General features: G+C 37.9%; 1 protein-coding gene across 7 annotated transcripts in view; it reads left to right on the forward strand.

Annotated features, from left to right (window-relative positions):
• Positions 1 to 765: 765 nt before the first annotated feature.
• The window catches only part of KTN1 (kinectin 1), a 96,255-nt gene continuing 69,831 nt past the window's right edge, over positions 766 to 27,189 (forward strand). For 6 of the 7 annotated variants that reach the window (XM_081150879.1, XM_081150880.1, XM_081150883.1 and 3 more), the window contains exons 1-4: positions 792 to 1,166; positions 23,221 to 23,773; positions 25,443 to 25,580; positions 26,929 to 27,099. In XM_081150879.1, coding sequence (XP_081007005.1) covers positions 23,248 to 23,773; positions 25,443 to 25,580; positions 26,929 to 27,099 — 835 coding nt within the window. In that variant the 5' untranslated portion in view covers positions 792 to 1,166; positions 23,221 to 23,247. Of the gene's footprint in view, positions 1,167 to 23,220; positions 23,774 to 25,442; positions 25,581 to 26,928; positions 27,100 to 27,189 lie in introns of all 7 variants that reach the window. The other variant, XM_081150882.1, reaches the window with a different exon arrangement.

The following is a 27,189-nucleotide window of genomic DNA, read 5'->3' on the forward strand; positions in this document are numbered from 1 at the left end:
CACAAACTCTTCAGTTTCCGTCTGTGCTTCGGAGGTGCCCTAGAAAACGAAGACAACAATAATCATAAGAACGCAAATGTATGCTACGCTGTTAGCCCGCCCGCGCACAGGACACGCTCCCTGGGTGTGGAAAGCGCTCGGGTGTCCATCCCTTAGGGACCTGCTCCTGTTCCCTCCCTGTCAGGATGTAAGGCGGAGGGGTCAGGGATGAGTCCCGATTTTATGTGTCTCTTATCCACGCTCTCAAAGCACTGGAATCATCCTGAGCTCGCCCAACTTTTGAGGAGCCCTCGTAGTGTTTTGCATGAGTTCGGGGCAGTGCCTGGCACCCGGCGTGAGTCACGGCGGGCGACACGTCCCACCTGCCAGAGGACCAGGGCGATCGCTGCCATCCTCTCCGCAACGAGCGAGCTTAGAAGCAGGGACTCTGGCCAACCTTTCCTTCCCGCTGCAGCTTCTAGGTATTTACCCCTGGCTTAAAGAATGCCCACCAGCGGGCAGACACACGGCTTCACAATGTTTGCCACACACGTTTATTTGCGTCGGTTTTTCATTTTTCTCTCCGTTTGAGGCTAGGGTTCCCTGAAGGAGAATTCAGGGAGAAACTCTGGAGACGGAAGACAGAAAGGTTTCGTTCTGATTTCTGGAGAGGAATCTGGGGCGGGCAGGGTGAAATCCAGTACCACTTGCTTAAGGTTACCAAAAAAAAAAAAAAAAATCCTCCAGTGCGGAGGGCCAGGTGGTGCTTCGGCGGGAGGGCTCTGTAAGGCGAAACCAGCTTTGGGGGAAGGAGACAGACGGAGAGAGACGGAGAGAGGGCTAATGAATGGACGAAGTTCCGCTGAGCCTCCAACTCCTGAGCTCCCACCCTCCTCCCAGCTGCGGAACGTTATCTCGGGAGGAAAGCCCGGGAATCCCGTCAGCGGGACGGGGGGTTTACGAGAGCGCGCGGGGGCCGAGGCGGCGGGCGCCTGTCCCTTTAAGGGGCCGGTCTCCGGGCAGCGCCGTCCCAGACGCCCGGACGTGCCGGGGCCGCCCCGCCCCGTGCCGGGCGGCGCGACGGCACCTGAGCAACTGCGGCGGCGGCGGCGCCTCGGAGCGGGCGGCTGGGGCTGTAGTGCCGGTGCCGGCGCGTCTTCCCCGTCTCCTTTCCCCCGCCGAGCAGGGTAAGAGCGAGCAGGCCGCGTCCAGTCCGGGCGCTGGCCCCTGGAATCGCGGGGCGAGGGCGGCGCCGGCCGCGGGGCCCCAGGGCGTGCGGGAGGGCCGCACCGGTTGGGGGGCGCGGCCGCGGGGCCGGAACCTCGCCCGCTGCAGCCGCCCGCCGGGTAGGCCTCGGGCACCCGGTCCCCGACGCCGGGCTCCTGTCCGGGCCGGGACTTCGCGGCGGGCGGGCTCCGAGGGTCGCTCGGCCTCACCGGACAGCTCAGGGCCCGATCCCAGCTCTGTCGCGGCGCCTCCGAGCGCGGCGGAGGACTCCCGCGGGGACGTCTCTCGAGGGCGAGGTCGGCGGGAGAGGGCCCTGGGGTGACCGAGGCGCCTATTTTTAGCTGGGCCTGAGGGCCCCCGGGAGGGAAGGCGGATTACCGCCTCCAGGGCCGGTGGACGGACGGAGCGCGTCTCCCGCGGCGTCCCTGGGCCGGAGCTGGGCCACGCTTACGCCATGCTGGAATTTCAGTCCTCGCCGCTCCCTCCGGATACTTAGCGAACTGGCCCTCGCCCCCTTCTCAGTGCCCCCTCCCACCGCCCTGTGCGTGTCCCCGGGTCCTGGTGGGGGGCGGTTGGAGATGGGAAAGCTAGGTGAGGGGAGAGTTTGGAAAAATCTGTGGACCGCCCTCGAGACGGGGGAAGTTATCCCTTCCTCTCCCGGAGGGGTGTGTCTTCCTTACTGATTCCCCCTCCCCCTTCAGTTTCCAACAATGAGATTTTTGGCTTTGGAGACCTCGGCGGAAAACCAAGCCGGCAGCCTAGAAAAGTCTTTCGGTAATCAGATACCTGGTGTGGGCTCTGCAGCCCCGCACGTCGGTCGTGAAGGAGCATGTGTGCGCCAGAGACCGTCAGCCCCAGACGCGGGGAGCGGCATCCTAACCTCGTCCGGCGGCACTTTGATTAGGTTAAAGACTGGGCTGTTTAATCTTAGCCATTCCTTCTGGGAGGAAGGAGTCTAAATTCGTAGTTGGGCCTCTTCCAGTAAAGGATTCCTTAGCAGGTATCTGAATAAGTCCTGCTTTAAAAGCTACAGTTGACGTTAACTCTTTAAAGCTGTGGGTTTTTTTAAAAGATGCTTTGAAAAATGTGCACACTCGTAGTCTGCTAAAGATACCCACTTTGGGATGAACTAAACACTCTGAATTGCGTAGGAATCGACTTAGAGAGTTTGAGTTCTTGCTAATTAGATTGCACTTGTTCTCCATACCTCACCTAGCGGGCACTTGGCAACACTGTCTCCAGTTTGCCTAAAGCAGTTGCTGATGTGACTGGAATGATCCTCTCAAGAATGACACTGGAGCACTCTTCAGTTTATCTGTATTTTGGGTGTACAAGCCTTGCTATAGATTTTCATATTGTGTTCTCTGACAAAAAAGGCTCCCCTTACCCCCTTTAGTTAAAGGATTTAGCAAGGAATAGCTGGGCTTATTGTTTGTAAATTCTAAGAAAAATTCATTACCCCCTCCCTCAACGTTAAATTAGAAATGTCTCTAATTTTGCAGCATCCACAGTTATAACAGTACTCTTATCAGGTGAGAGCTTAGAGAATGAGGTGTTCTATTTACTTTACCTTTCTGAGACTCATTCTGAAGCTTAAACTATAACAAAGCCTAATGAAAATTTTTCTTAAATGTTTATGAAGCACTTTGAAATTATAAAGGATATTGAATATTATTTAACCTTGATGACTCAGGGTCAGCATTATGAAGAACCATTAATACATGATTTTGGTTCCAATTTAATTTTTTCTATATTCTCCTTTAATATCAGTAGTCTCTTTTGCTTGGTGTATTTTCAAGTTGGGTCTTTCACCCCAAACTTCCTTCTAGTTTATAGGCTTTAATCTGCTTTTAGTAGGGAGAACATTTTCATAATTCAATGGTAAATAGCAGTCTGTGGCTTTTCTAAAGGACTTAAGTGAAGGGTGTTTTTTTTTTTTGGTTTTTTTTTTTTGAGGCTTCTAAAGGATCTGTGTTTTAGGATTGTTACTATCATTAAGTTCTTAACTTGAATTTTACTTGAAATATATCGAAGACGTATTTTTAATTGCATGCGTATTATAATTTTTTTATAGCAAAGAAAGTTTTAATCTAAAAGATTTCACAATGCTTTGTAAAAAATTTAAATTTTAATAAAAATTAAACTTGATGGCTTCAGGAAGGCTTGGGTTTCCTAGGAATCTGACCTAATACATTACAAGGTAATGTAGCAAGACCATGCTTTACTAGAACATTGAAATTATTTGAAGATAACATTTTATAAACTGCTTGTTCTGTGAACTGTTTGTTTTTAGTTATTTTGAAAGTAAATCCTTCAAAAGTTATATGTAGAGGCTAGGAGCAAGTAACTGTTTCTTTAGAAATGACATTGATGATCACCCTTTTGCATAAATAGAGTTGAGTTTCATTGCATCTTTTTAGTTTTGTGAACATGACTTTGGGTGTTCTGATCCTAAAAATGTAGTTTATGTGAAATTCACATGATAATGTTGGGTTAGATAAGAATATAAGCTGTTTTTTTTCTGTAAACAGAAAATTAAACAAAGGGGTTCTTGAAGAACCTTAAGTGCAGTGAACTAAGGAGTTTAATTAGTTTTCTGTATCTGAGCTCTAGAAAAAGAAAAGTAATGACAATTTATAACTGTTTGCGTTGGAGGGGGCACTGGGAAGGGTTTTGAATTGGTATTTAAATGTTTTTTTGATCTTTGAGAGAGATGATAGTGTGAACCATTTAGTTGTTTTTTAAAAATGGTATAGCCTTTTAATTGGTTTTATGTTAAAAAGATAAGATAGGCAAAACATACTTTTAGTACTAAGAATACTTTTAGTAGAGACTCCAACAGGAAATATAGTATTCCTAGGAGATGTGTAAGAAATGTTCAACTCTTTTTTTAAGGATATAATTTAGTATTTTACATGTCACCATAACTACTATGGGCTGATTAGGAACTTTTAACCTTAACTTAAATCTGGTCTCAGCAAAGTGATTTGTACACTCCCTTCTTTTCAGGGCATTGCTCTTTGGGTTTCTCGTCTTACTAATTGCTTTGCTCACACTGCCTTTATAATTCGTCCTCTGTTCTTGAGGTTGAAATGTTTAGTCCTTGGTTCACTTTTTTTTATACTTCCCTGGTGATCGCATCCAATGTCATGGCTTTAAATACCTATATGCTGATGGTGGTTGTATTTATATCTCCAGTCCAAAATTCCCTCTGCATTCCAGACAACCTATTCCACATTTCATTTCCACTTGGATATTAAGTACACTAAACCCTTGGTTTTATGGACCTCAATGTAATGGACTTTGGATTTAATGGACAAAATTTCTTGCCCGTACATTGTGAAAATTAATACCATGTTAATTTTAAAATGCTTTCAACCAAGATTTGCTCATAATTAACTTTTTGTTGTTGTTTTTAATTCACTGTTATTTTAAACAAATTTTAGCGAATTAGGCCAGATCTACAACTATAGTCCACATATTTAAATCCAGAGTTACTGCTTGTAAACAATGTTTGGAGAATGATTAGCATGTGATCACAACATACCTCTAGTGCGCTAATTGGTTCCGTTGTAGCCTGGTGTGACTTTCTGCAGCAATTTTAATGCTTGCCTACTGAAGTTCCAAAATGTGCTAAGCCGCTCCCCAGACTTGTGCATTTGTTTACTCTTGGTGACTGGTGAATGCACCCATTTACTAGACCTATTCAGTATAAATTTAAAATTCAGTAATACATACAGAAAACTTTTCTGTGAAATTAAACTTTCATTTATACTTAATTTTAATTACACAAACGTGTCTCATAAGTAAAAACAGGTAAACTAAACTAATTTGTCAATTTTTTAGCATACGATTTCGGAAAACCTACTTTATTATATAACGGACTTTCGGCTTTAACTGACACCTCCTCGCCTGAATTAGTCCGTTATATCGAGGTTTTGCTATAGTCAACTCCACAACTAAACTTCCATTTTCCTTTTTAAACTTGCCTCAGGTGCAGTCTGATTTATCTCATTTGATGGCTGCTCCAGCCAACATTCAGGCAAAAAACCTGTTGGAGCTATCCCTGACTTATCTCTTTCACACTTGGCATTCTTGTCTCTGTCTCATCTTGAAAATATATTCAAATTAAACCACTTCTTACCTTCTCCATGGCTCACTAGTCTGGTCCAAGGCATTCTTATCTCTTGCCTAGATTTCTGCAGTTGGTCTCCTAACTGGTCTCTCTGCTTCTACCTACCCTAGCTCGCTACAGTCTTTTTCAACACAGTAACCAGATCATATCACTTCTCTCTTCAAAACCCTGCAGGGACTTTCTATATGCAGAGTAAAAGCTGAAGTCCTTATGGCCTGCAAGGCTTCCCAGAAGTTGGGCACTACTACTTTCCCCATCACCCCTTTCCTCTTTTTAATTTAGCTGCTACTCTGCCCCCTGCTTATTTCCCTCCAGCCCCACTGGTTATCTTAGGGCCTTTACACTGGCTGCTGCCCCTCCTTGGACTACTTTTTCCCTAAGATATTTGCATGGCTGACTCTCATGTCTCCTTCAAATCTTTGCTTTACAAATGTTTTTCAAAAGGTCTATCTTACTTTACTATTTTATTTAAAGCTGCATTCCCCTACTTGTGATCTCTGTCTTGCTCTGTTTTCTTCATAGTACTTGTCACCTTCCAACAAACTATATTCTATTTGATTGTGTTTATTGTTTCTTCTTTCTGCCCCCAAGCACACACCAATACATAATGTAACCTCTGTGAGGGCTGGACTTTTTGTCTGTTTTGTTTAGTGAGGATTTAGGGCAGTGCTTGGCACATAGCATGTGCTCAGTAAAGATTTATTAATGACTGCCCGGCCAGGCGTGGCTCAGTGGTTAAGCATCAACCTAGGATCCAGGAGATTGGGGTTCGATTGCCAGTCAGGGCACATGCCCGGGTTGCAGGCTAGGCAGCCGATCAATGACTCTCTCATCATTGATGTTTCTATCTCTCTCTCTCCCCCTCCTTTCCTCTCTCTGAAATCAATAAAGATAGCTTTAAAAAAAAAAAAAAAAAGATTTATTAATGACAAATGAAATCTTTATCCTGCAGTTCCTTATGTTGATGGATACCCCATTCTTGGACACATGTAGTTTTCATTTGCTCCTTTCCTAGAAACAGAGAGCAGGAGAAAAGTGGCGCTGGAGCTTTTAGGGACCCATTGGTGGATGGAGTGATGTTAGAGTGTGATGGAAACCTTTTTACCAGCCCCATGTGATTAGGACCATTGGTTAGATAATTCAAAAAATTGGTTAAAGCAAGAACTGAAAGTATCTGTATGCTTTGTTTTATTTTAACTTAAAACATTTACTTTTATTTGCCTGTCTTGTTATTTGGATCAATCTCTTGTCTTTGAGTAGAAGGTTCTTCTGATATTTTTTCTATAAATCATACCCTAAAAGCATTGTTGATGATTTCTACTATTAGTTTCTTTAAAGGGGAATGAAAATGGAGGCACTAGAAACTTTCCAAGTTCGAAGTCATTCTAGATTTTCCCACTCCTTTATCAAGGCCTACCAACGGATTTAATTTGGTTTTCATAGCAATAGCAGCTTTTGTCTTTATAGTCTCATATTTAATGGATTTATAGAAATAAATGAGTACACAGGAGAGTAGACTGCTATCCAGAATCTTTAGCTTTCTGTAAACACCAGTCCTTGTATTTTTACCAAGGGGAGAAATGTCGTCTAATTCAGGAGAGCTCCTTTAAAGTGGCTTCCACATTGCATAGGCTTTATAAGGGGCTATAAGATCCTAGCTGCCTGTCGTTACTAGAGGAGAGTGTTATTTATCTGTGTTTCTTTATTTTTACTCTGAGTAACATCTACAGTTAGTTATCAGAACTTAATGATTTTCATATACATTGTCTATCAAGAGACCTGATGTTCTGCTACATGCTCACTGGAAAATGTGGGACAGTTATTATTTATTCTTGCACACGAGTCATTTAAGTTGTCAAGGAAACAGTCTGATTTGGTATAATAAGCTGGAAGTCATTAGTTAGGAGACCTAAGGTCTTAAACCTTATTAATGCTACTAAGATTTTTTTTTTAATATGTTTTTATTGATTTTAGAGACAGAGGAAGGGAAAGGGATAGAGAGAGACAAACGTCGATGAGATCAGAGAGAAACTTTGATCGGCTATCTCCTGTGCGCCTCCTACTGGGGATCAAGCTCAAAACTGGTGCATGTGCCTGACCGGGAATCGGACCGGTGACCTCTTGGTTCATGGGTTGATGTTCAACTACTGAGCAACACCAGCCAGGCTAACTTTAAGATTTTTATGCAAGTTTTTTAATGCTCAGTTCTTTAATTATAGAATGAAAAGATACAGTGTAAAGAGCATAGGTGCTAAGGAGTCTGCTTGGGTTTAAATTGGGCTTTGCTAGTTATTACCATTTAATGTATGAGTGAACTTACCTTTCTTACTTAACAGGCCTGAGGCTCATTTGCCTTGCTTATATTATCTTAGTAGTTGCTACATAAGTGATGGCTAACATTAGCGTGTATATTTGCTATAAGACTCTGTAAATACTTTATGTATTGTATCATATTTATTTCTCTCAACCGTATGATATAGGTACTATTTGATAGAAACTAGGGAGGCAGGTTAAATAATTTGTTCAAGGGCCTAGAATAAATAAGAGAAAGAACCTGAATTTGAACTGAGATACTGTCTCTAAAGCTCATTCTCACCTACTGAGCTATTCTGTAAGAATGTTTTCTGAAAAAAAATAAGAGAAGGTATTGTCCATGTGCAATTATCTGATGTTAGAGGCTAGAAAGCTACATTAAGGCTATAAACATTTTCCCCCCAGAGTTAGAGGATTCATTTTTAAAGTTAGTGACTTAAATTTGAAGACTTGAAATTTTCCAAATGGACAAAATAGTAAAAGCTGCTTAAAACCAAATGTAATAAAATGTTTTATATAGAAAGCAATAAGTAGACTATGATGCTTTTATTTTTTTTATTTTTAAAATATATCTTGATTGATTTCAGAGAGAGGAAGGGAGAAGGAGAGGGAAAGAGAGAGAAACATCAATGATGAGAGAATTGTCATGATGGGCTGCCTCCTGCTTGTCCCCGACTGGGCATCGAGCCCGCAACCTGGGCATGTGCCCTCACCAGGAATCAAACTGCCATCGCCTGGATCCTAGGTTGATGCTCAGCCGCTGAGCCACGCCTGACTGGGCGGCTATGATGCTTTTAGTTTCCAAGAATTTTTTTCAGTCTCTATTCTCATGTATATGTATTATTAGTTACTGTCTTGTGATCTTATAGGCATTGCTCAATGGTTAACTCAGAAAGGCCAACCAGATCACCCTACCTAAAATGCATATTCTCTCTATTCTTAGTCCTAGCTTTATCTTTCTTCACTGCACTGTGAATCACTACCTAACATTATTATAATATATGCCTATTTATTAGTATGCTTGATATCTGTCTCACCTATAAGAATGTAAGCACTATAAGGCAGGAATTTTGTTCACCCCTGTGAACTGTAATTCTGGCACTTAGTGCTGAGTTTGATGAGTGAATACATTGCCTGATATTTGAAAATGGGACTCGTTGAGCCTTCCGCTTTACTTATTTGTGCCCTCCTCCTCCATGAGCATGCCTAGTTGTTTTATATGGAATGACACGTAAAGCGAGATTTCAAGAATAAGTGTTTCAACCCTGTCGGGTGTTGCTCAGTGGTTAGAGCCTCAGCCCTCACACTGAAAGGTCGTGGATTCGATTACCAGTTAAGGGCACATACCTGGGTTGCAGGTTTGATTCCCCTGCCCTGATTGGGGTGCATGCGGGAGCCAGCCAGTCCATGTCTCTCTCTCACATTGATCAATGTCCCCTCCCTCCCTCCCTCTCTCCCCTCCTTCCTTTCCATTGTCTTTAAAAAATCAGTGAAAAACTATCCTCTGGTGAAGATTAGCAGAAGCAAAAAAAAGAATAAGTGTTTCAGGTTTCCTCTTGAAAGTGGAATGGAAACAAAATTTAATACATGAATTTCAGCAAAAATACTTCTGTGCTTAGTACCAGTTAATCTTGTTGATCAGTAATGTAAGTGTTCTGAGTGATTGCATGTGTTTAGATCTAGTTATCTTTGAAATAAATTTGAACAAGCCAAGATTTACATTGCAAACTCCCCAGTGTCCTGAATGCTATGTTGCTTAACATTTAGAATGCTTCTTTCCATTGTTAATATGCACACACAGGTTGAATTCATTTATGTGCTTATGACCTGTACTTGCTTAGTTTATTGGGAAGTCATGTTATTTGAAATGTTCTCCATAATCATTTTACATAGTTTTCATAATCTGAATGTCAGAGGTTGGCCGAATATCATGATTTCTGTGAATTGATTTCTCAAGCTTGTCATATCATTTTGCACTCTCATTTCTGGATACATTTTCAGGTATTGGTGGTATATTTATCTTTGTAGTTGGTACACTATTGCTGATGAATGGGAATAATTTCTTAAATGGCTTCCACTTTGACTTAGATGTTAATTTAATTTTAAGTTTAAATTGGATCCTTTTTAAAAGTGGCTTATTTATTTTGCTCCCTATTTTTTTGTGACGGGGCTTCTAAAATAGTTTAATTTGAAGGAAGTATTTCTGAGCTTGAAATTAAGTATAAGCCATGCAATTACCTTGTCTGATCATTCTCCAGGTAATTGATTAAAATGTTAGTAAGGACAGGTGAAGAGCAGAGTCCTTTGATTATTGATTAAGATACTTTCTAAACCATTAATTGGCAACTTTAGGATGTGATCATTTAATCTTACAAGTATTCCCCGATTTCTACTACTATTCAGCCATGTTTAGTACTTACTTGCCCTGTCTGCAAGAATAACTTGTCTGCTTTATCAAGTGTTCTGCCCAAATCAGACATTCTAAAATGTGTATTGGGTTTTCTTGACTTAGTAAGCCTTTTATTAAAAATAAAACAAAAAAGAGTGGCATTGGAATGATTTGTGTATAGTAAATGACTTTTGATGCTCCTAAGTTTTTTAGTTAGTGACATTGTCTGGATTTACACACAATGAATTCACCAATTTTGATTTGATTATTTTCTGCTATTTTTAGTACATGACGGCTTTTTTTTTTTTTTGGTTTGTTTAAACTCTTTAGGCATCTTTTAATAGTGGGGAAAGCAGAGGCCTTTCATGGATCTTGAAATGTAGGATCATGGCAGCTGGGTGCTATCTGTTGAAGGCAGTATCTTTCTTTGCATGGCTCTTGAGGTTGTGTAAACAGGGTTTCTAAGCAGTTTCCAAAGTAGTATGGCCATAGATAGGGACCTCTACTTGTGGCTATATTTTATTTTATTTTTTTCCAGCTTTATTGAGATATGATTGATATGTAACATTGTGTAAGTTTAAGGTGTACAATGTGATGATTTGATAAATGTATGTATATTGCAAAGTGATTACCACAATAAGGTTAGTTAACATTTATCACCTCATGTAGTTACTGTCTTTTTGTGGTAAGAATTTTAAGATTACTCTGCTAACAAATTTCAAGTATATAATACAATATTGTTAACTATAGTCACCATGCTGTATATTAGATCCTTAGAACTTATTAATCTTATAACTGGAAGTTTGTACTCTTTTACTACCTTTACCAATCCCCCCCCCCCCACTCCTTCCTCCTGCAACCACCAATCTAGTATAAAGTAGATTGTATAAGAGGTAAAAATCTTTAGTGAATGTTTTTTAAACCATAGTTCTCAAAGTACAATTTCAGAGAAAGGTATCCATATGAGATTGTGAATATAAAAGCAAATGCTACTTAATTTCAGTAAATGGGAATAGGAAAATTTCTTAGTTTTTAAATATTCTTTAACTTCACTGTGGGTTAATAATCAATTTATTAACAGAAGTAATGTTCCAGAAAAAGATGAAAATGAAAATATATAAGTAGTTTCTTTGCCTTATTTTATTTTTCACTTACAGTTTACAATCAGTATTATTTTGTGTTAGTTTCAGGTGTACATCAAGTGGCTAGACAATAATACATCTTACAAAGTGTTCCCCTGATACCTCAAGAACCCACTTTGCACCACACATAGCCACTACAACACTATTGACTATATTTCCTATGCTGCACCTCCTATCCCTGTGACTGTTTTGTAACTACCATTTTGTACTTTGCTCTATTTTAATTCTTTCACTTGTATGTACTTGCAGTTTGAATATGTGTAGGATTTTGCTATTTATTCACAATTTTACTGTTTGTGTGGACTTTGTATTTTTTCTCTCTCTGTCTTAAATAGTAGAAATAAGAATTTGATTATGGAATGACATTAAAATAAAGCTTGAAATGTAGACTGTAGAAGTGTAGAAATTGTAATGTAGTCAGCAGAATAGATTGCACAGTCTTAGAAAAAGTAATCTGGCTTTTACTATTTAATTGGTATACTTAACTATAAAGTGCTGTGCAGTTTTGTCCTAATTTTATATGGCTTTGTGTTTGGAAGCTCTGAACACTGTAATTGAGGGGCCAGAAGGAAAATTCTTTGCTAGCATTTTTTCCTCAGGCTTCCTGAAAAATTTATTAGGAAAAATTCAGCTCTAATCGCCAGTGAAAGAGTTTTATAATATATGGTCAATCATATTCTGATTGGGAGAAGTATTGCTCATTTACAAAAGCTATGTTCTGGATTATTAAAGGTCAGATAAAGTATTTTGTTTTTGTTTTTGTTTGCTAACATTAACAATTAGTTCTGTTACACATAGCTGACAGACTTTATTGCTTCTGAAAAGTGCATATTCCAGTGTTTCACTAGATTTGGAGTTCTATGTTAATGGTCATTGTTTCTATGGAGATTTTATTCCATTATCCTTTGGCTTCTGTTGCTGAGAAATATGTAAGTCTGATTTCATTCCTTTATAGGTAGTTTTTTCTGTTGCTTTTAAGAACTTTGCATCTTTTGAGTTGTACAGTTTTACTACACATATGTTTAGATATGTTTCTTTTCATTTTTTCTGTCAGGATTTTGTTGCCCTTCTGGAAATGGAAGATTTGTATCTCTCAACAGTTTTTGAAAATTCTTAGCCATTATCTCATCAAATATTAACTTTCTTGGTTCTTTTTCTCTCCTCAAATTTCATTTTGACTTCTTGGAATTTCTCATTCTCTCCTTCATATCTGTTACTTTTTCTTTCATGTTTTCCCTAATGTATTCTTTTGTGCTGCAGTGCCAGTTTTTAATCAGATCTTTCTGTTTGATAAATCTTCAGCTGTGTATGATAATCATTCTATTTGGTTTTTAATGTCTTTGTGTTTGTGTATGCACATATGTGTGTGGATGCTCACAGCCAATTTAGTTTCTTCAACTCTTAGTCACTCTGGTCTTTTATATGTGTGATTTCTTTTTATGCTTCTAATAGCTGAAAAATTATTTTTATAGTCTCTTACATTCTATTTGTAATTCTAGGGGATATAGTCCCTGTTTGTATCTACTTGTTTTTTTTCATTTTTTATTGTAAGTTCACCTTCAGCAGGAGTGTATCTGCAAACACTGTACTGTGCAGGCTGGACTAGGTAGAAGGAATTTTTCTTCAGAAACTTTTATGACCTTGGAGCTGTTTTTGTGTTATTATTTTTGATAGAAGGGGTTGGGGTGTTCTGGACTGGCAGAGACTATAGCTGCCAATCTTAGAACCTGTGGTTATAAAATTTTAATGAAAATTTTTTTGTGTAGCTTTTGGGTGGTAAGAAAAGCAGACAAGTGTTTGCTTTTCTTTGTTTTAATATGGGGATTTCTTTTCCCTTAGTTTACCCTTTTCTAACTGTGGATCACTTGAAAAGTCTCAGTTTTATGACCTGTCTCATTTCTACTTCCCGAATGGCCATTAACACTTTCAGGTACTATTTGATCTTCCTCCCCCAGAATTTCCCTCAATTTCCAGAAAATTTGCCTATTTTAAAGAAAACAATTTTTGTTATATTTAATTGGAAGAATTTTTGTTCATATTGCTAGAAATGGATTTCTGAAATCAGTTTTTAAAAGTCATGATTTAATTTATAATTTTAAAATTTAATAGATTAAATGTAAACTATAAAAGGAATACGTGGACATGGTGGGAAAATGTAAACATTCTGAGGGATATAAGGTGAAAAGTTACCAGGAAAAGTACCTAGAAGTCACCACAGAGTTAATGGTTTCTGCTGTGTCCTTCCAGGAGTTTTCTAAGTATATATGAGCATGACTATGTCATATAAAACAAAACCTTCTCTCTATACCATTCTGCAACTTGCTTTTTATGTATTTTGGTCTATTGACAGCATTTTTTGAATGTTTCCCGTATAACATGTGGAGTTCTACTGCAAGCTTAGTCATTTCCCCAATGCTGGACATGGTTCTTTCCAGTTTTATAAAGTTACATTGCTAAAAGTGGACATTTTTTTTGGTCATATCTTTGTATTTGTGTGGTTGTATCTGTAGAATAAACTACCAGAAAAGGAATTTTCTCTTGTCAAAAGAGTGTGCACTATTTTTTATACTTTTAAGATTTTTTCCAAATTTCTTAAGTAGATTTTAGAAGTTATAATCAAACTAACACTAAATGAGAATACTGGTTTTTATACTGTCTGTCCCATGCCTATTTTTTTTAGACAGCTCTATTGAGGTATAGTTGATATATAATAAACTGCACATATTTAAAGTGTACAGTATGATAAATTTTGACATGTGTACATTGGTGAAACCATCACCACGATCAAGATGGTGAACATGTATATCATCTCCAAAATCTCCTTCCCCTTGTAATCTCATTCCCACTTCTTTCTGCCCTGCCAGACTAAGTGGAAGGAGGTAACATATTGTTGAAATTTGCATTTCTTTAATGTGACTGAAGTTGCATTTAAACACACACACACACACACACACACACACACACTATATATATATATATATATATATAGGATATCTTTTTCCCCCCTCTGGGAACCTTTTAAACTTGTCCTTTAACCATTTTCCTCTTGGGTTCATCTTTTTCTCACATTTTAAGTGATATTTTTAAGTAAAGCAATTACCTTTGTAATTTTTTTAGGTTAGTCACTTATTTTTTTGCCTAAAATAAAGCTTTGATCCTTATATAATTGAGGTAGGGACTTAATTCCCCCTCACCCCCGCATCCTCAGCCCCAAATAGCTATAGTTTGTGCCAATACTAGTTCTTAAGTAATCTGTTATTTCTGCTGATTGATTTGCAATGGCCTGTTGATTATATACTAAAGTTTTATGTATTTGGGGCTATTTCTATTTGTGTTTGTTTGACTGTTCTTGGGCGGGGTTTTAAAATGCTTGTTTCATAAGTGGAGCTTTTTCATTAGTTCCCTTAGAGTCTTTTGAATAGTATTTGACATTCTTGTCTTGTCATTTCCATTTCATGTTTAGTATGTGAAATGATGTTTTTAAGTATGATGTGTTTTCTGGGAATAGGAGGAATAAATCTAACATTTTATCATTTTAGTATTTTCATTGATGAGTGACCTAAAGTGACGCATCTAAGACTTAATTTATCAGCCTGTTATGTTCAACTTTAACACCCTAGCAACACTTTCCTAAGGGATGACACATTTTGAAGTAGATTTTCTGTTTGCTGGTTAACAGATACCAGACATTAGTTATTAGGACTACATTGTGGTAGTGGGACTGGACATACTTGGTGAGGTTAGAAGAGATCTAGGGCCTCAGGGAGAAGTTACAGGGAGATAAGATTTTAGGTCAAATCTAGAATGTTCTGACATCTTTCTGAAGATATAAAAAGGGGTTTATAGAAGCATACACATCCCTGGTTTTCATGCATAGTCTCACTGGCCATTCATCTTGGGTGCAGTCTTTGTGTGTCTAGTAGGATTAGATGGCTTCTTTTAACCTAGTAATATTGTGAAAAAGTAAAGGTCGGTCAAGATTGTAAATTTTAGGGGGAGAAAGTTTTCTGTATATGGTATAGCTGTTTTACAATTATGCATTATTTGTGTGGGTTTCATATTATGATTTTAATTTTTGAATAATTTTAATGATTTATATTCTTATCTTTGGAAACTGGTTTTATGCATTGACTTGAAATACTGAGTATTTAAAATGTGTTAAGTTTGTGGTATTAAAACTTAATTTGTCTAATGAAGTTATCAGTTTGATTTCTTCACAGAATAAATTTTTAACCAGATTATCTCCCATGGAGGTTTTTTTTTTTTTGTGTTTTTTTTTAAGTATATCTTTATTGATTTCAGAGAGAGGAAAGGAGAGGGAGAGAGAGAGAGAAACATCAATGATGAGAGAGTCATTGATTGAGCCCACAACTGGGGCATGTGCCCTGACTGGGAAATCGAACCCTGATCGCCTGGATCCTAGGTCGACGCTTAACCGCTGAGCCACGCCTGGCCGGGCTTTTTTTTTTTTTTTTTTAAATATATCTTTATTGATTTCAGAGAGAGGAAGGGAGAGGGAGAGATAGAAACATCAATGGTGAGAGAGTCATTGATCGGCCGCCTCCTGCACGCCCTTGACTGGGGATTGAGCCCGCAACCCAGGCATGTGCCCTGACTGGGAATCAAACCTTGATCACCTGGATCCTAGGTCCATGCCCAACTGCTAAGCCATGCCCGGCCGGGCTCATGGAGGTTTTTTTAAAAAAAGTTAAATTTATTGGGGTGACATTTGTTAATAAGATTACTCTGGCCCAGCTGGTGTGGCTCAGTGGTTGAGTGTCGACCTATGCACCAAGAGGTTATCAGTTCGATTCCCTGTTAGGGCATGTGCCTGGGTTGCAGGCAGGAGGCAGCCAATCAGTGTTCTCTCTCATTTATGTTTCTACCTCTCACTTCTTCTCTCTCTCTCTCTCTCTCAAAAAAAAAAAAAGATTCCTGTGGAGGTGTTTTTAAATGAGTAACGCCTTTTCCTGAGAAAAAGGACTTGTTTAGGCTTGATGAATGGGTAGCAGAATCGTGAAAGATACTGGTGTAACTTTCAGCAACACCTTTTCAATTCCTTGGAGAACCTGTTCATGCCAATTTATCTATTGTATTTAAAGGATAAATAAATTTGGTTAAAAAAAGTAAAGTTTCATGTATTGTGACCTGAAACCCGATGGAGAAATCAAATTTCTTTGATCATCTCTGGCATTAGTTGTATTTGTTTCAGATTGGGATAGTAGTACTTTAGAATGGCTATTGCTGAAATATCTTAAGGAATGTGGTAATAAGATGTGAGTCATAGAAATAACTATGTGTTACAGTTTAAAAGGAGAAATTGTACCACAGCTTTGAGATTTCAATGTAGTCTTTCTAAAGTTAATTTTAGAAAAGCTGTTGCGAATGGAGTTTCTATGTCAGGCAACTCATTAACTAGATTTACTAGATTAGCTTTTTTTTATTATTTTGAGTCTTTTCTTATTTTAAAAGATAATTTTATAATTGTATTGTGCACTCAGGGGCCATTATACTTTTGGTGTAGTGACTGACTAGAGAATGGAAATTTAGATGAGTTTTTATATTTTCATGGCTGTTTCAGGAAATGATTAATGCTTTGTTTTTCTCTGGCATCTTTTTCTTATTGATTTGAAGAATCAAATTTTTAAAAATTCTTAATTGCAGATGTAATATGCTAATAAGCTTTTAAACATATATAACTGTACAAAATAAGGAGATTCTACTTATTTTCTTGTTTTCTGCAAGTACTTTATATGTTTTTTATGTTTAAAACTTTAATCTATATGGATGCTTTTCTTTGATCTGAATGATTCAGCCTTTCCTCTGCTTATTTGAAGTAACTTACAATTAACTAAATTTTAAAAATCTATTTGGATCCATTTTAGATTTTGAGTGCCATTGTTGTCTGTTCTTTTATCTTTATTACACTGCAGTATATTGGTACCTCTCAATAATTGACAGACTGTCTCCTATCTCAGAGAATTCTATGAATGTGTACAGAGAGAATAAGTGCTTTATAATCTTAGAAGAAGGAGGACTAGCTATAGAGATGGTATTTGAGGCTCAGGTTGGGTTTTTTTCTTCTGGTTTATAGATACTATGTCCTTGCCTCCTCAACTAGATCGTAAGTGAATCTGTTATCTATGGGGAGCTTTCCATGTCCCAACGTGTTGCTGGTGGAAGTGGGCTGCTTTTTTTCCTTTTTTTTCTTTTTTTAATCCTCACCTGAGGATATTTTTTCCATTGCTTTTCAGAGAGAGTGGAAGAGAGAGAGACAGACAGACAGACACATCAATGTGAGAGAGACACATCGATTGGTTGCCTCCTGCTCGTGCCCCGACTGGAGCGGAGCCAGCAACCAAGGCATGTGCTCTTGGCCGGAATCAAACCCAGGTCCCTTCAGTCCGCTGGCTGACACTCTAATCACTGAGCGAAACCGGCTAGGGAGAAGTGGGCTTCTTGAGGTGCTGCAGGAATAAGAATTTCCTGAGGCCAGGTGTCATGGAAAGCTTTATTTCTGTGGAATTAAACCCGAGTTTCCAAGGTCCCATCTCCCTCCGTCCTCCCATGGAAAAGGTCCCATTTTGTCTTCAGCAGAGCTAGGATTAAAGCCAGTGCCCAGAGTTTCTGCTCCATATTTGCACAGTCCAGCCTAGCATCTGGCTAGATTAGCTTGTGTTCCCAGCTGCAGTCCATTGAGTGTGGAGTCCCATTCAACTTCTAGGGCCACATGTCTGTGGAGGGAGCATGGGCAAGTGCAAGGAAGCAGGGGTGAAGCAAGAAGAACACGGGAGAGGCCCAGGCAGCATGGCTCAATGGTTGAGCATTGACCTGTGATCCAGGAGATAGTGGTTCTATTCCCAGTCAGGGCACATGCCTGGGTTGTGGGCTCGATTCCCAGCAGGGCACGTGCAGGAGGCAGCCAATCAATGACTCTTCTCTCATCATTGATGTTTTTATCTTTCTCTCTATCTCTCCCTCCCTTCCTCTTTCTGTAATCAATAGAAAATACAAAAAAAACCAGAAACAAAACAAGGGAGAGAGAATTCCTTTACAGATAATATATTCCCAAATTTTAGCAGGTTTGCAGTGGCTCCACCCCCTACCCAGTTATCTTTGTTCCAGGTTAGACTGACAGGCAAGCACCTTCTCTACATCACCCTGACTTCACTGTGCATGCACCCATCTTCCCCTTTGTTTGGTCCCTTCCCCCAGTGATTTGCAAGGAATGGACCTGTGGTTCCTTAGGGAGTGTAAAGTTGCAGCTTCCTGATGAAGCTGCCCAGATTACCATGCTTGCTTACAATGTCTGGCCTCCTGTTTGCTCTCTTCCTATTTTAATATTAGTTAGCTAATTACCACAGTAACAAATCTATTTGTGGAACACTACTAGGTATCTTGCATTTTCCATTCAAAATTTTAAATTTAAGTGGAGATTCAAAATGAACACAATTTATAAAGAATATAATAATTATGTGTTTTATATGACCTCCAACACCACCTTTTTCATGCTACTGACAATTAATACTTTGTTTCCCATTTCATTAAGAAAATAGTAGCATTAGGAAGAGAATTTTACAAACTTCTACACCATATCTACCTCCTTGCTTGGGTCTCTGCCTTCTTTCTTCCTTAATGTCTGCTTCCATCTAAGGCCAGTCTCTACTTGTATAACAAATTCTGTTCCCTCTTGCCATTTGAAAACATTGCTTCTCATGCTCCTGCATCACCACTCTACCTTTCTACTATGGACCACATTCGTCAGCATATTAACATGTTGTAATTTCTCCCATCATTAATTAATTAATTATTTCAAGAGAACATTTATTTGGTAAAATTACAGAGGTGGGAGAAGTAATTCCTGGAAGAAATGGGCTTAGGAAACAAGTTATAAAGGCAAAGAAAGGGCCCTAGGAGCTTGGGACTGAGGAAGCTAATGGTAATGTGCCTGGTGGGGGAAGGGAAAGGGAAGGAAGAGCGCACTGGGTCATCCGTCCTTATGATTTTAAGGGAGGAGATTATAGAGGAGGTCTCTGGGAAAGATATTGTAATACTCAGCAGCTTTCCAGCTGTGTCATTTCAGGGTTGTGGTCTCCAGTGATTGATTGGCACCCTCATTCAGTGCAGCTGGTCTTGATGTCTGCTGTGAGTTGTTTTGTTGCTCTTCTGGGCCTGGAGCTGAAACACAACTGTGGCCTAGATGTTATCTCTAGGGAGGAAAAGTCAGGGGGTCCAAACCACAGGACCAGTGATATGCTAGAGGAGGAAAGGCGACCCTGGGGGCGAGGTCCCACCTACAATTATCCTTTGTTTTGCATCCAGGGCTTTCCATCCTAGTAACCTTCTGTACTTGGCCCATTGTCCTTGTCTGCTCAGGTCTGTCTAACTGCCTATCACATCCTCCTTTGAGGATCTTGGCTCTGAATTCTGAGAAAAGGGGCACACGCAGAGTCTCTTCTATAATTACTTCCTGCTGAAAGGGGGTGATGTTTTTCTTCAGAGACAAGAATTTTCTCCCATCTTTAAAAGTCAAACTCTCAATCTCATATTCCCCCCCAGCTTCCATTTAATTTCTCATGCCTTCACAGGAAATCTTCCTCCAAAGAGTTGTCCATACCTGCTGGACAGCTTGTTTTTAAATTCGTTTCAATCAGGATTTTATCACCACCACCTTGGTCAAGGTCACCAGTAGTGTCTACGTTGCTAAATCCAACAGTCAGTGCCTAGTTTTTTTTAACTGTACTTTATTTACCAACACCATTTGACAAAATTGATCAATCTCTCCTTGATACACTTTATTCATTTAGCAACCAGGGCAACATGCTCCTTATTTTCTTTCTCCCTCTCCTTCTCAGTCTCTTTTTTAAGTTCCTCTTTATCTTTCTGTTGAATTGCCCAGGGGCTCAGTCTTGAGACCTGGGCTCTATTTATACCCATTCTGTTGATTATTGTATTCAAGCTTATGGCTTTAAGTAGAATTAATGTGCTGAATGCTCCTAAATTTATATCTCCAGCCTACGTGTGTCTAAGCACTGTCTTGTTTAGCTCTCTACTGAACATCTCCACTTGTCTAAAACCTAACTCCTGGTCTTCAGCCCCAACCATGTCCTTTCCACATTTCTTCCATTTCAGTAAAGGGCAATTTTTTGTTTTTGGCTTAGACTAAAAGTTTTGGAGTTGTCTTGTCTTTGCTTATTCTCTTACTCCCACATTCTAGTCCTCAGCAAATCATCTTGTCTCCTCTACCTTCATAATGTATCCAGAATTTGACTACTACTTACTACGATCCTTGTTACCAACTCACTTTAATCATCTCTTTCCCAGGGTATTTTAGTTGTCTCCTAACGATTTCCTCTGCTTTCACCTCCCTATACCCTCTTCTGCTCAGAACCCTCTACTGGTTTCTCATATTACTTAGGGTACAAGCCACAGTCCTTCCACTTGCTTGTAAGGAACTATATGATTTGTTCAATGCTCCCTGCCCCCATCAAATCATCTCTTTAACCTCATCTTCTACTTTTTGTCTTGTTCATTATACTTGAACCACATTGTCCTTATGGTTCTTGCTCAGATAATGCCATATACGTTCCTGTCTCATATACTGTATATTGATTGCTGGCCTGTCTTCCCTTCAGTGGAATGTTAGCCCATAAGAGCAGGAATTTCGGCCCTTCTTACTGCTGTTTCTTTAGGACACCCTAGAAAACAGTGCTGACATACAGTTGGTGCTAAATAACTATGAATAAGTGAATAATAGACTGTTGTAGAAGACAGTAGTTGATATTTTCAGAGAGATGATTTGAGCTGGGTTTTGAAGGATAAGTGAAGATTAAATGCAAAGGACAAGGCAGCGTTTTTTAGATTTGATAGTAGGGTGGAGGCAAAATTGGACTTTTCAGAAAGTGGCTCCTTTGCTTCCCTGATATATAACCTATAGTAGCTTTTTACTGCTGATTTTGTCTACTCAGTTGACTGCTGATATCTAGTTGCTTGTACTTACATTCTTCAAAGTCACATCTGAAACTCTGACATGAACCTATTCCTATATTCTTGATCTTGGTTTCATCATATAAGGACTCTTCCAAGTTAGAAATGTAGTTGTCTCAGACTCCTCCCTCATTTTCGCTATGCTCTAATAGTTGCCTTGTTCTATTCCACCCAGGTATCTTTCTGCATTGATTTCATTCACTCTCATCAGATTTGGCCTATTGAAACAGTCATTTTAATAGGTCTCCTTGCATTTATTAACCTATTCATTGGATTTTAAATTTTGATTATATTTATTTGTAGAAGTCCTAGTTGATTCACATCTACCCACTTTTGATAGTTTGTTCTTGACTCATTTTTCCAATTCTCTCTTATCTCTTGGTGTGTATATTAATTTCAGTATCTTAAATCTTTAGGGTTCTAATTCCTTTGTTTCTGTTGCCTCTTGCTCATGGTGGCTTATCATATTCTTTCATTTTGGGTTATGGGATCTTATCTGCATGACAGTCTTTGGAAATCTTGAGGAGCTAGGCTTTAAGGAGCATTCCACCAAAGAGAATGTGCATTTGCTTTTGCCACATGCACTATGGGCACCATCAGCTTGGGACCCCTTATGTTTTTTGGCTTAGCATTTCCAAGATCATGCAAGTAGTTTGGACCTTAAAGTCATGTAAGGAGAGGTCCTTGGAGCCAAGGCAAAATGTGCATTAAAAGTCAAGATTCAACTTCATTTTAGTGCTTCATTAAATTGCTATTGATCAGTCTTAAAGTTTATTTTTGCTCAGGATATATCCAAGTTGAACAGGCTGTGTAACCTATGGATGGTAATGTTAAAACAAACAAAAAGTTATCTAACTTTAAAGGAGATAATAAATAAATAATTCTAATTCTTAGAATAATGATTCTTCTGTTTAGGTAGAATTTGGTTTCTTCAATCATTACCTGTTTTTAAGACTTCAGACTGAAAATTTAAAAACTTTTAAAATTCTCAGATTTATTTGTACATTAAAATTGCAAAAGTTGACTTGAATTACTTTATCTTAAGCATGACTTGGAGTTTAATTTCATCTGCATTATTTACTTTGCCTTCTTCCACAACAAATTTGAGATGAGTTATAAGAATACAAGCCACTTTTATGTGGCTTATGCATGTTTATAGGAGTATCAGCATCTAGAATCTAAATATCATTCTTAATTTGAGGTTTAATTTTAGCTGAAACTATCCTTCAGATGAGGGATATAATTCAAGGCAGACTGGGTAGTCAGATAACACTTATTTTCTGTAGCTATTGGGTTAATCTAAAACTAGGGCTGATATTCTGTTGAGGAGGCAAAGTCTCCTTTAGCAGGTGGGAAGAATAGTGACGGCCAGTTCTGTTTTTGCAGTATAACTTGTTTGCAGTAAAGGGTACCTTGAAAAAAATCAAGATAAGCAAAGCATCTAATTTGTAATTATTTTAATGCTAAATAATACATCCTAACATTTTGATTTTGACTTTATTATATTTCCATATCTTTGATGTATCCCACCATATCATGAGGCTGTTAGTCACTGGAATAAAGGTGCTAGCAGTTTATGAATGGCCTCAACTCTCTAAATGAAGGAATGAACCACCTCTCTTTTGTCATTAACAGTGTGGTACTTTTAGTGAATATCTAGTGTGTTGGTAATAGTTAATGCCGCTTTATTTCCACATATAGTAGTATTCATGAACATTGTACAATAAAAGAAAAGTTAAATATTAATAAAGTCTCAGAAGTGGATATTTAGGGGAAAAATGGATGTTTTAAGTTTTTTTCCTTCTATTAGGATCTTTTCATATGATTGAAAAATGGAAGGATGTGTAACACTCTTTCTAATTACCACACATTTTTCTTTCATAGTGTATTTGAATTATAGTTGGCAAAGTAACCAAGCACGTGATTTAAACAATTAACTTGGTTAGATTTATAGATCACGTTAGATCTGAAATAACACTTGAAAGAACAGAGGTTTTGTATGTTTAATTTTTATAAGACTGACTAAATTTTTTTTCTTTCCCATTTAGGTTTTATAGGGTCACATTAACAAAAGCATGATGGAGTTTTATGAGTCAACGTATTTTATTGTTCTTATTCCTTCAGTAGTTATTACAGCAATTTTTCTCTTCTTCTGGCTTTTCATGAAAGAAACATTATATGATGAAGTTCTTGCAAAACAGAAAAGAGAACAAAAGCTTATTCCTACTAAAACAGATAAAAAGAAGGCAGAAAAGAAAAAGAATAAAAAGAAAGAAATCCAGAATGGGAACCTCCATGAATCCGATTCTGAGAATGTACCCCAGGACTTTAAATTATCTGATGCCTTGGCTGTAGAAGATGAGCAACTAGTACCTGTTCCACTGAATGTGGTTGAAACTTCTAGTAGTGTTAGAGAAAGAAAAAAGAAGGAGAAGAAACACAAACCTGCACTAGAAGAGCAGGTCACCAAAGAAAGTGATGTATCAAAGATTCCAAGCAAAAAAGTAGAACCTGTCCCAGTTACTAAACAGCCCACCCCCCCTTCTGAAGCAACTGCCTCAAAGAAGAAACCAGGGCAGAAGAAGTCTAAAAATGGAAGCGGTATTATAATCTATTTAACTTTATTGGATGATTGTATTTATTTTAATAATTTTAGAGCTTGAAATTGAGATACTTCTTAGATGTGTACACAAATGTTAAATGCTGAGTCTGAAACTAAAATCATTATCCTTTTTACTGTGTGTTTGCTTTCATTAACATTAATTGCTGATAGAAATAACTAGTATTGATCATAAAACAGCATTTAAAATTAAACTTAATTTTACAAATATTGGAAAGACTTTTAATAGGAATATATAAAGTCAAACTGTTTTACTAACACCAGTAGGGACCTCTAAGTACCAGCAATTAGAAACTTTTACATTTATTTCAAACAGTACTTTCTAATTAGTGTGATAAGAATTAAAGATGAAAAGATAATCACTCTTGATTGATTTTACAAACATTTAGTAGACATCTGTTTTATGGTAGGAATTATACAGAGATGAATAGTGCATTTTCAAGGTATTCACATGCTAGCTGTAGACACAAACATAAATATTATAAAAGAAAAAGTTTTGTATAATCTATGTATATCTAAACAAGTGTAGGACTTCTAAATTGGCCAATTAGCTCGTATAATGACAAATTAAAAGGTTGAGTAAATACTAGCTAGTTTATTTGGGTGTCTGGGAAGGGATGGGAATAGGGTGTTACAAGAAGAGGGGAGAAGGACACGTAAGCCAGTAAGAGATGTGTAAAGTATAGAAGTACAGAGGCCTAAACAACTACTACTTATTGGGGACAAGGGGCAAAAATCTTTACAGAGGAGGGAGTACCTAAGCTGGGTCTTTCACAGTGAATCATGTCACCAAGAAAATAGTGGAGTCTCATCCCATATTGGCAGAATATCATGTGTAAAGGCACAAAGATATAAGAATACAGCGTATTGCCCTGGTAGGTGTGACTCAGTGCTTAGAGCATCCACCTGGGCACGGAAGGGTCACAGGTTCAATTCGCTGTCGAGGGTACATACCTGGGTTGCAGGTTTGATTCCCCAGCCCCGGTCAGGGTGTGTGGGGAGGCAGCCAGTTGATGTGTCTCTCTCCCATTGATGCTCCCCCCTGTCCACTCTGTCTAAAATCAGTGGAAAAAATATCCTTGGGTGAGAATTAACAAAACAAAAAAAAAAGTGCAGTGTATTGTTGAACCATGAAATATGATGTGTAGAGAGTGGTAGGAAACAAAGCTAAAAAGATACGCAGTGGTTAGATCATGATGGCTTTTCTATATAGTGCTAAGGAGATGTGATGCTATAGTTTAGCCATTGTTGAAGATTTTCAAGCAGGTTAGTTTGCATGGTCAGATTTATCTTTTAGAATGATATCTTTGGCAGAACTTGGGAGTACACATTACATGGGGCAGTATTTGACAGACAGACTGGTTAAGAGGTTATCATTCCAAAGTTAAGTTGAGGGACTGAGCTATAGTAGTCACAGAAGAAATGGTAGATTAGGAATGGCTGAAAAATGGGATATAAAAGAAGGAGCAAGTACTAGAATTCTTGATGAAGTTAAAGAACAGGTGTAGCAGAGTCAGAAAGCTACAATGACAAGTTACTAGTGAAAGTTATATATCAGCTTAAAATTTGGGTGGTAAAGCATTCTGGGAATTCTTTATTAATAATTGTTATCTTTTCTGATGCCATTATTTTCATTTATTTTTAATAAAGATGATCAGGATAAAAAGGTGGAAACTCTTATGGCACCTTCAAAAAAGCAAGAATCATTACCCTTCCACCAAGAGACTAAACAAGAAAGTGGATCAGGGAAGAAGAAAGTTTCTTCAAAGAAGCAGAAGACAGAAAATGGTGAAATGTGTAGATATGTATTTTATGAATGCTAATTTTAGAGAAGTACACTATGATAAGGACCCTAGAGACCTCATATACTTTATAATTTCCAGCTGAATGTATGCTATCATAGCTTTAATACTAATGCAAGTCTAGATTTCTCTTTAGCCTTGTGGCTTTGTAGTACTTTGACAGATGGGCAGGTTATAAGTTTGTGATGATGAAGTATTTGAAATTTAAATATAAATCTCCTTAACTAAGTTTTGAAAATAATGTAAATAGCATACAAACTCTATAGAAGAAATGTATTCCTGAAATAGTTATACTTTTTAATATCACTTAAGGATTATGCTTGAGGACATTAGCTTGATCTGTCATTACTCTACATTCCCAATTATTTCCTGAATGTAATTTGCATGTTTATATGGGAAGCATCCAATTAAAAGTGGTGGTGCAATTTTTATACATTCAGAATTATCCAGGAGAAACTTCAGTATGAAATTTATGTAGTTTAAACAGTGATTTTCAAATATTAATGGGCTGTTATCAAGTAGTGCTACAAAATAGTAAAATTGGAAAAGGAAAAAATGAAATTCTATTATTTGCATTAGAATTACAGCATATCAGGCAATCAGGTATAGAAAAATATTACACAAAAATATTTGATAACACTAAATAATATGTTTTAAATAAAACAACTATGCATGCCCAGAAGTTTTTTCAAAAAGGTAGGAATATAGAGAGATTTCTACATAGACTTTAATGCTCATACTCTTACAGTTCTTCCCATTAAAATTAGATACAAAATAAGGAGGCTTCCTTCTTCCACTTTTAATGTTGTTCTGGACGTTTTAACCAGTGTAGTAAGATGTGCCACAGAAATTAGAGGCATAACTATTAGAAGTGAGAAGATATCTGCAAGGAACAATGACTGATTTTTGTACGTAGCAAGTGAAGGAACTCAATTAAAAATGATCAGTTGCATTCAGTAAAGGACCAACATAAAGAAAAATTAAGTTTTTTTTGAGTAGTAATTAAATGTGAATGGATTTTTACTTAAAACAGGAGAAAAACGAGAACTAACTAAAATGTAAAGGAAGTATAAGAAGAAAATTTCAGATACTATTAGCAAGGAGAGTTATGCTGAAAATTTTTAGATGATTAAATGCTCACTGTACTATGAAATAATACTGAACTGGTACTGTGTTTTGACTCCTTCAATGATAAAATAGGAATTTAAAGCCAAATTTAGATAGTATTAGATATTTGAAAATAACTGTATCATTAAACTTAAATGTGCTTGTGTGTTATTTAATTACTGTTATAAAAAATACTGAGTAATAGTTTTGTTCAATTTAAATTGCAGTCTTGGTAGATGAACCCCTTATTCATGCAACTACTTATATTCCTTTGATGGATAATGCGGACTCAAGTTCTATGGTGGATAAGAGAGAGGTTATTGATCTGATTAAACCTGACCAAGTAGAAGGAATCCAGAAAATGGGGGCTAAAAAACTGCGGATGGAAACTGACAAAGGTAACATACAGAATGTGGCAATCTATTTTAGTGAAAAAAAAAAAAAAAATTTTTTTTTGATTTCTTATGGAGTTGAGCACATTTTCTCAT

Source organism: Miniopterus schreibersii (genome assembly GCF_964146895.1).
Source record: "Miniopterus schreibersii genome assembly, chromosome: 1".
NCBI lineage: Eukaryota > Metazoa > Chordata > Mammalia > Chiroptera > Miniopteridae > Miniopterus > Miniopterus schreibersii.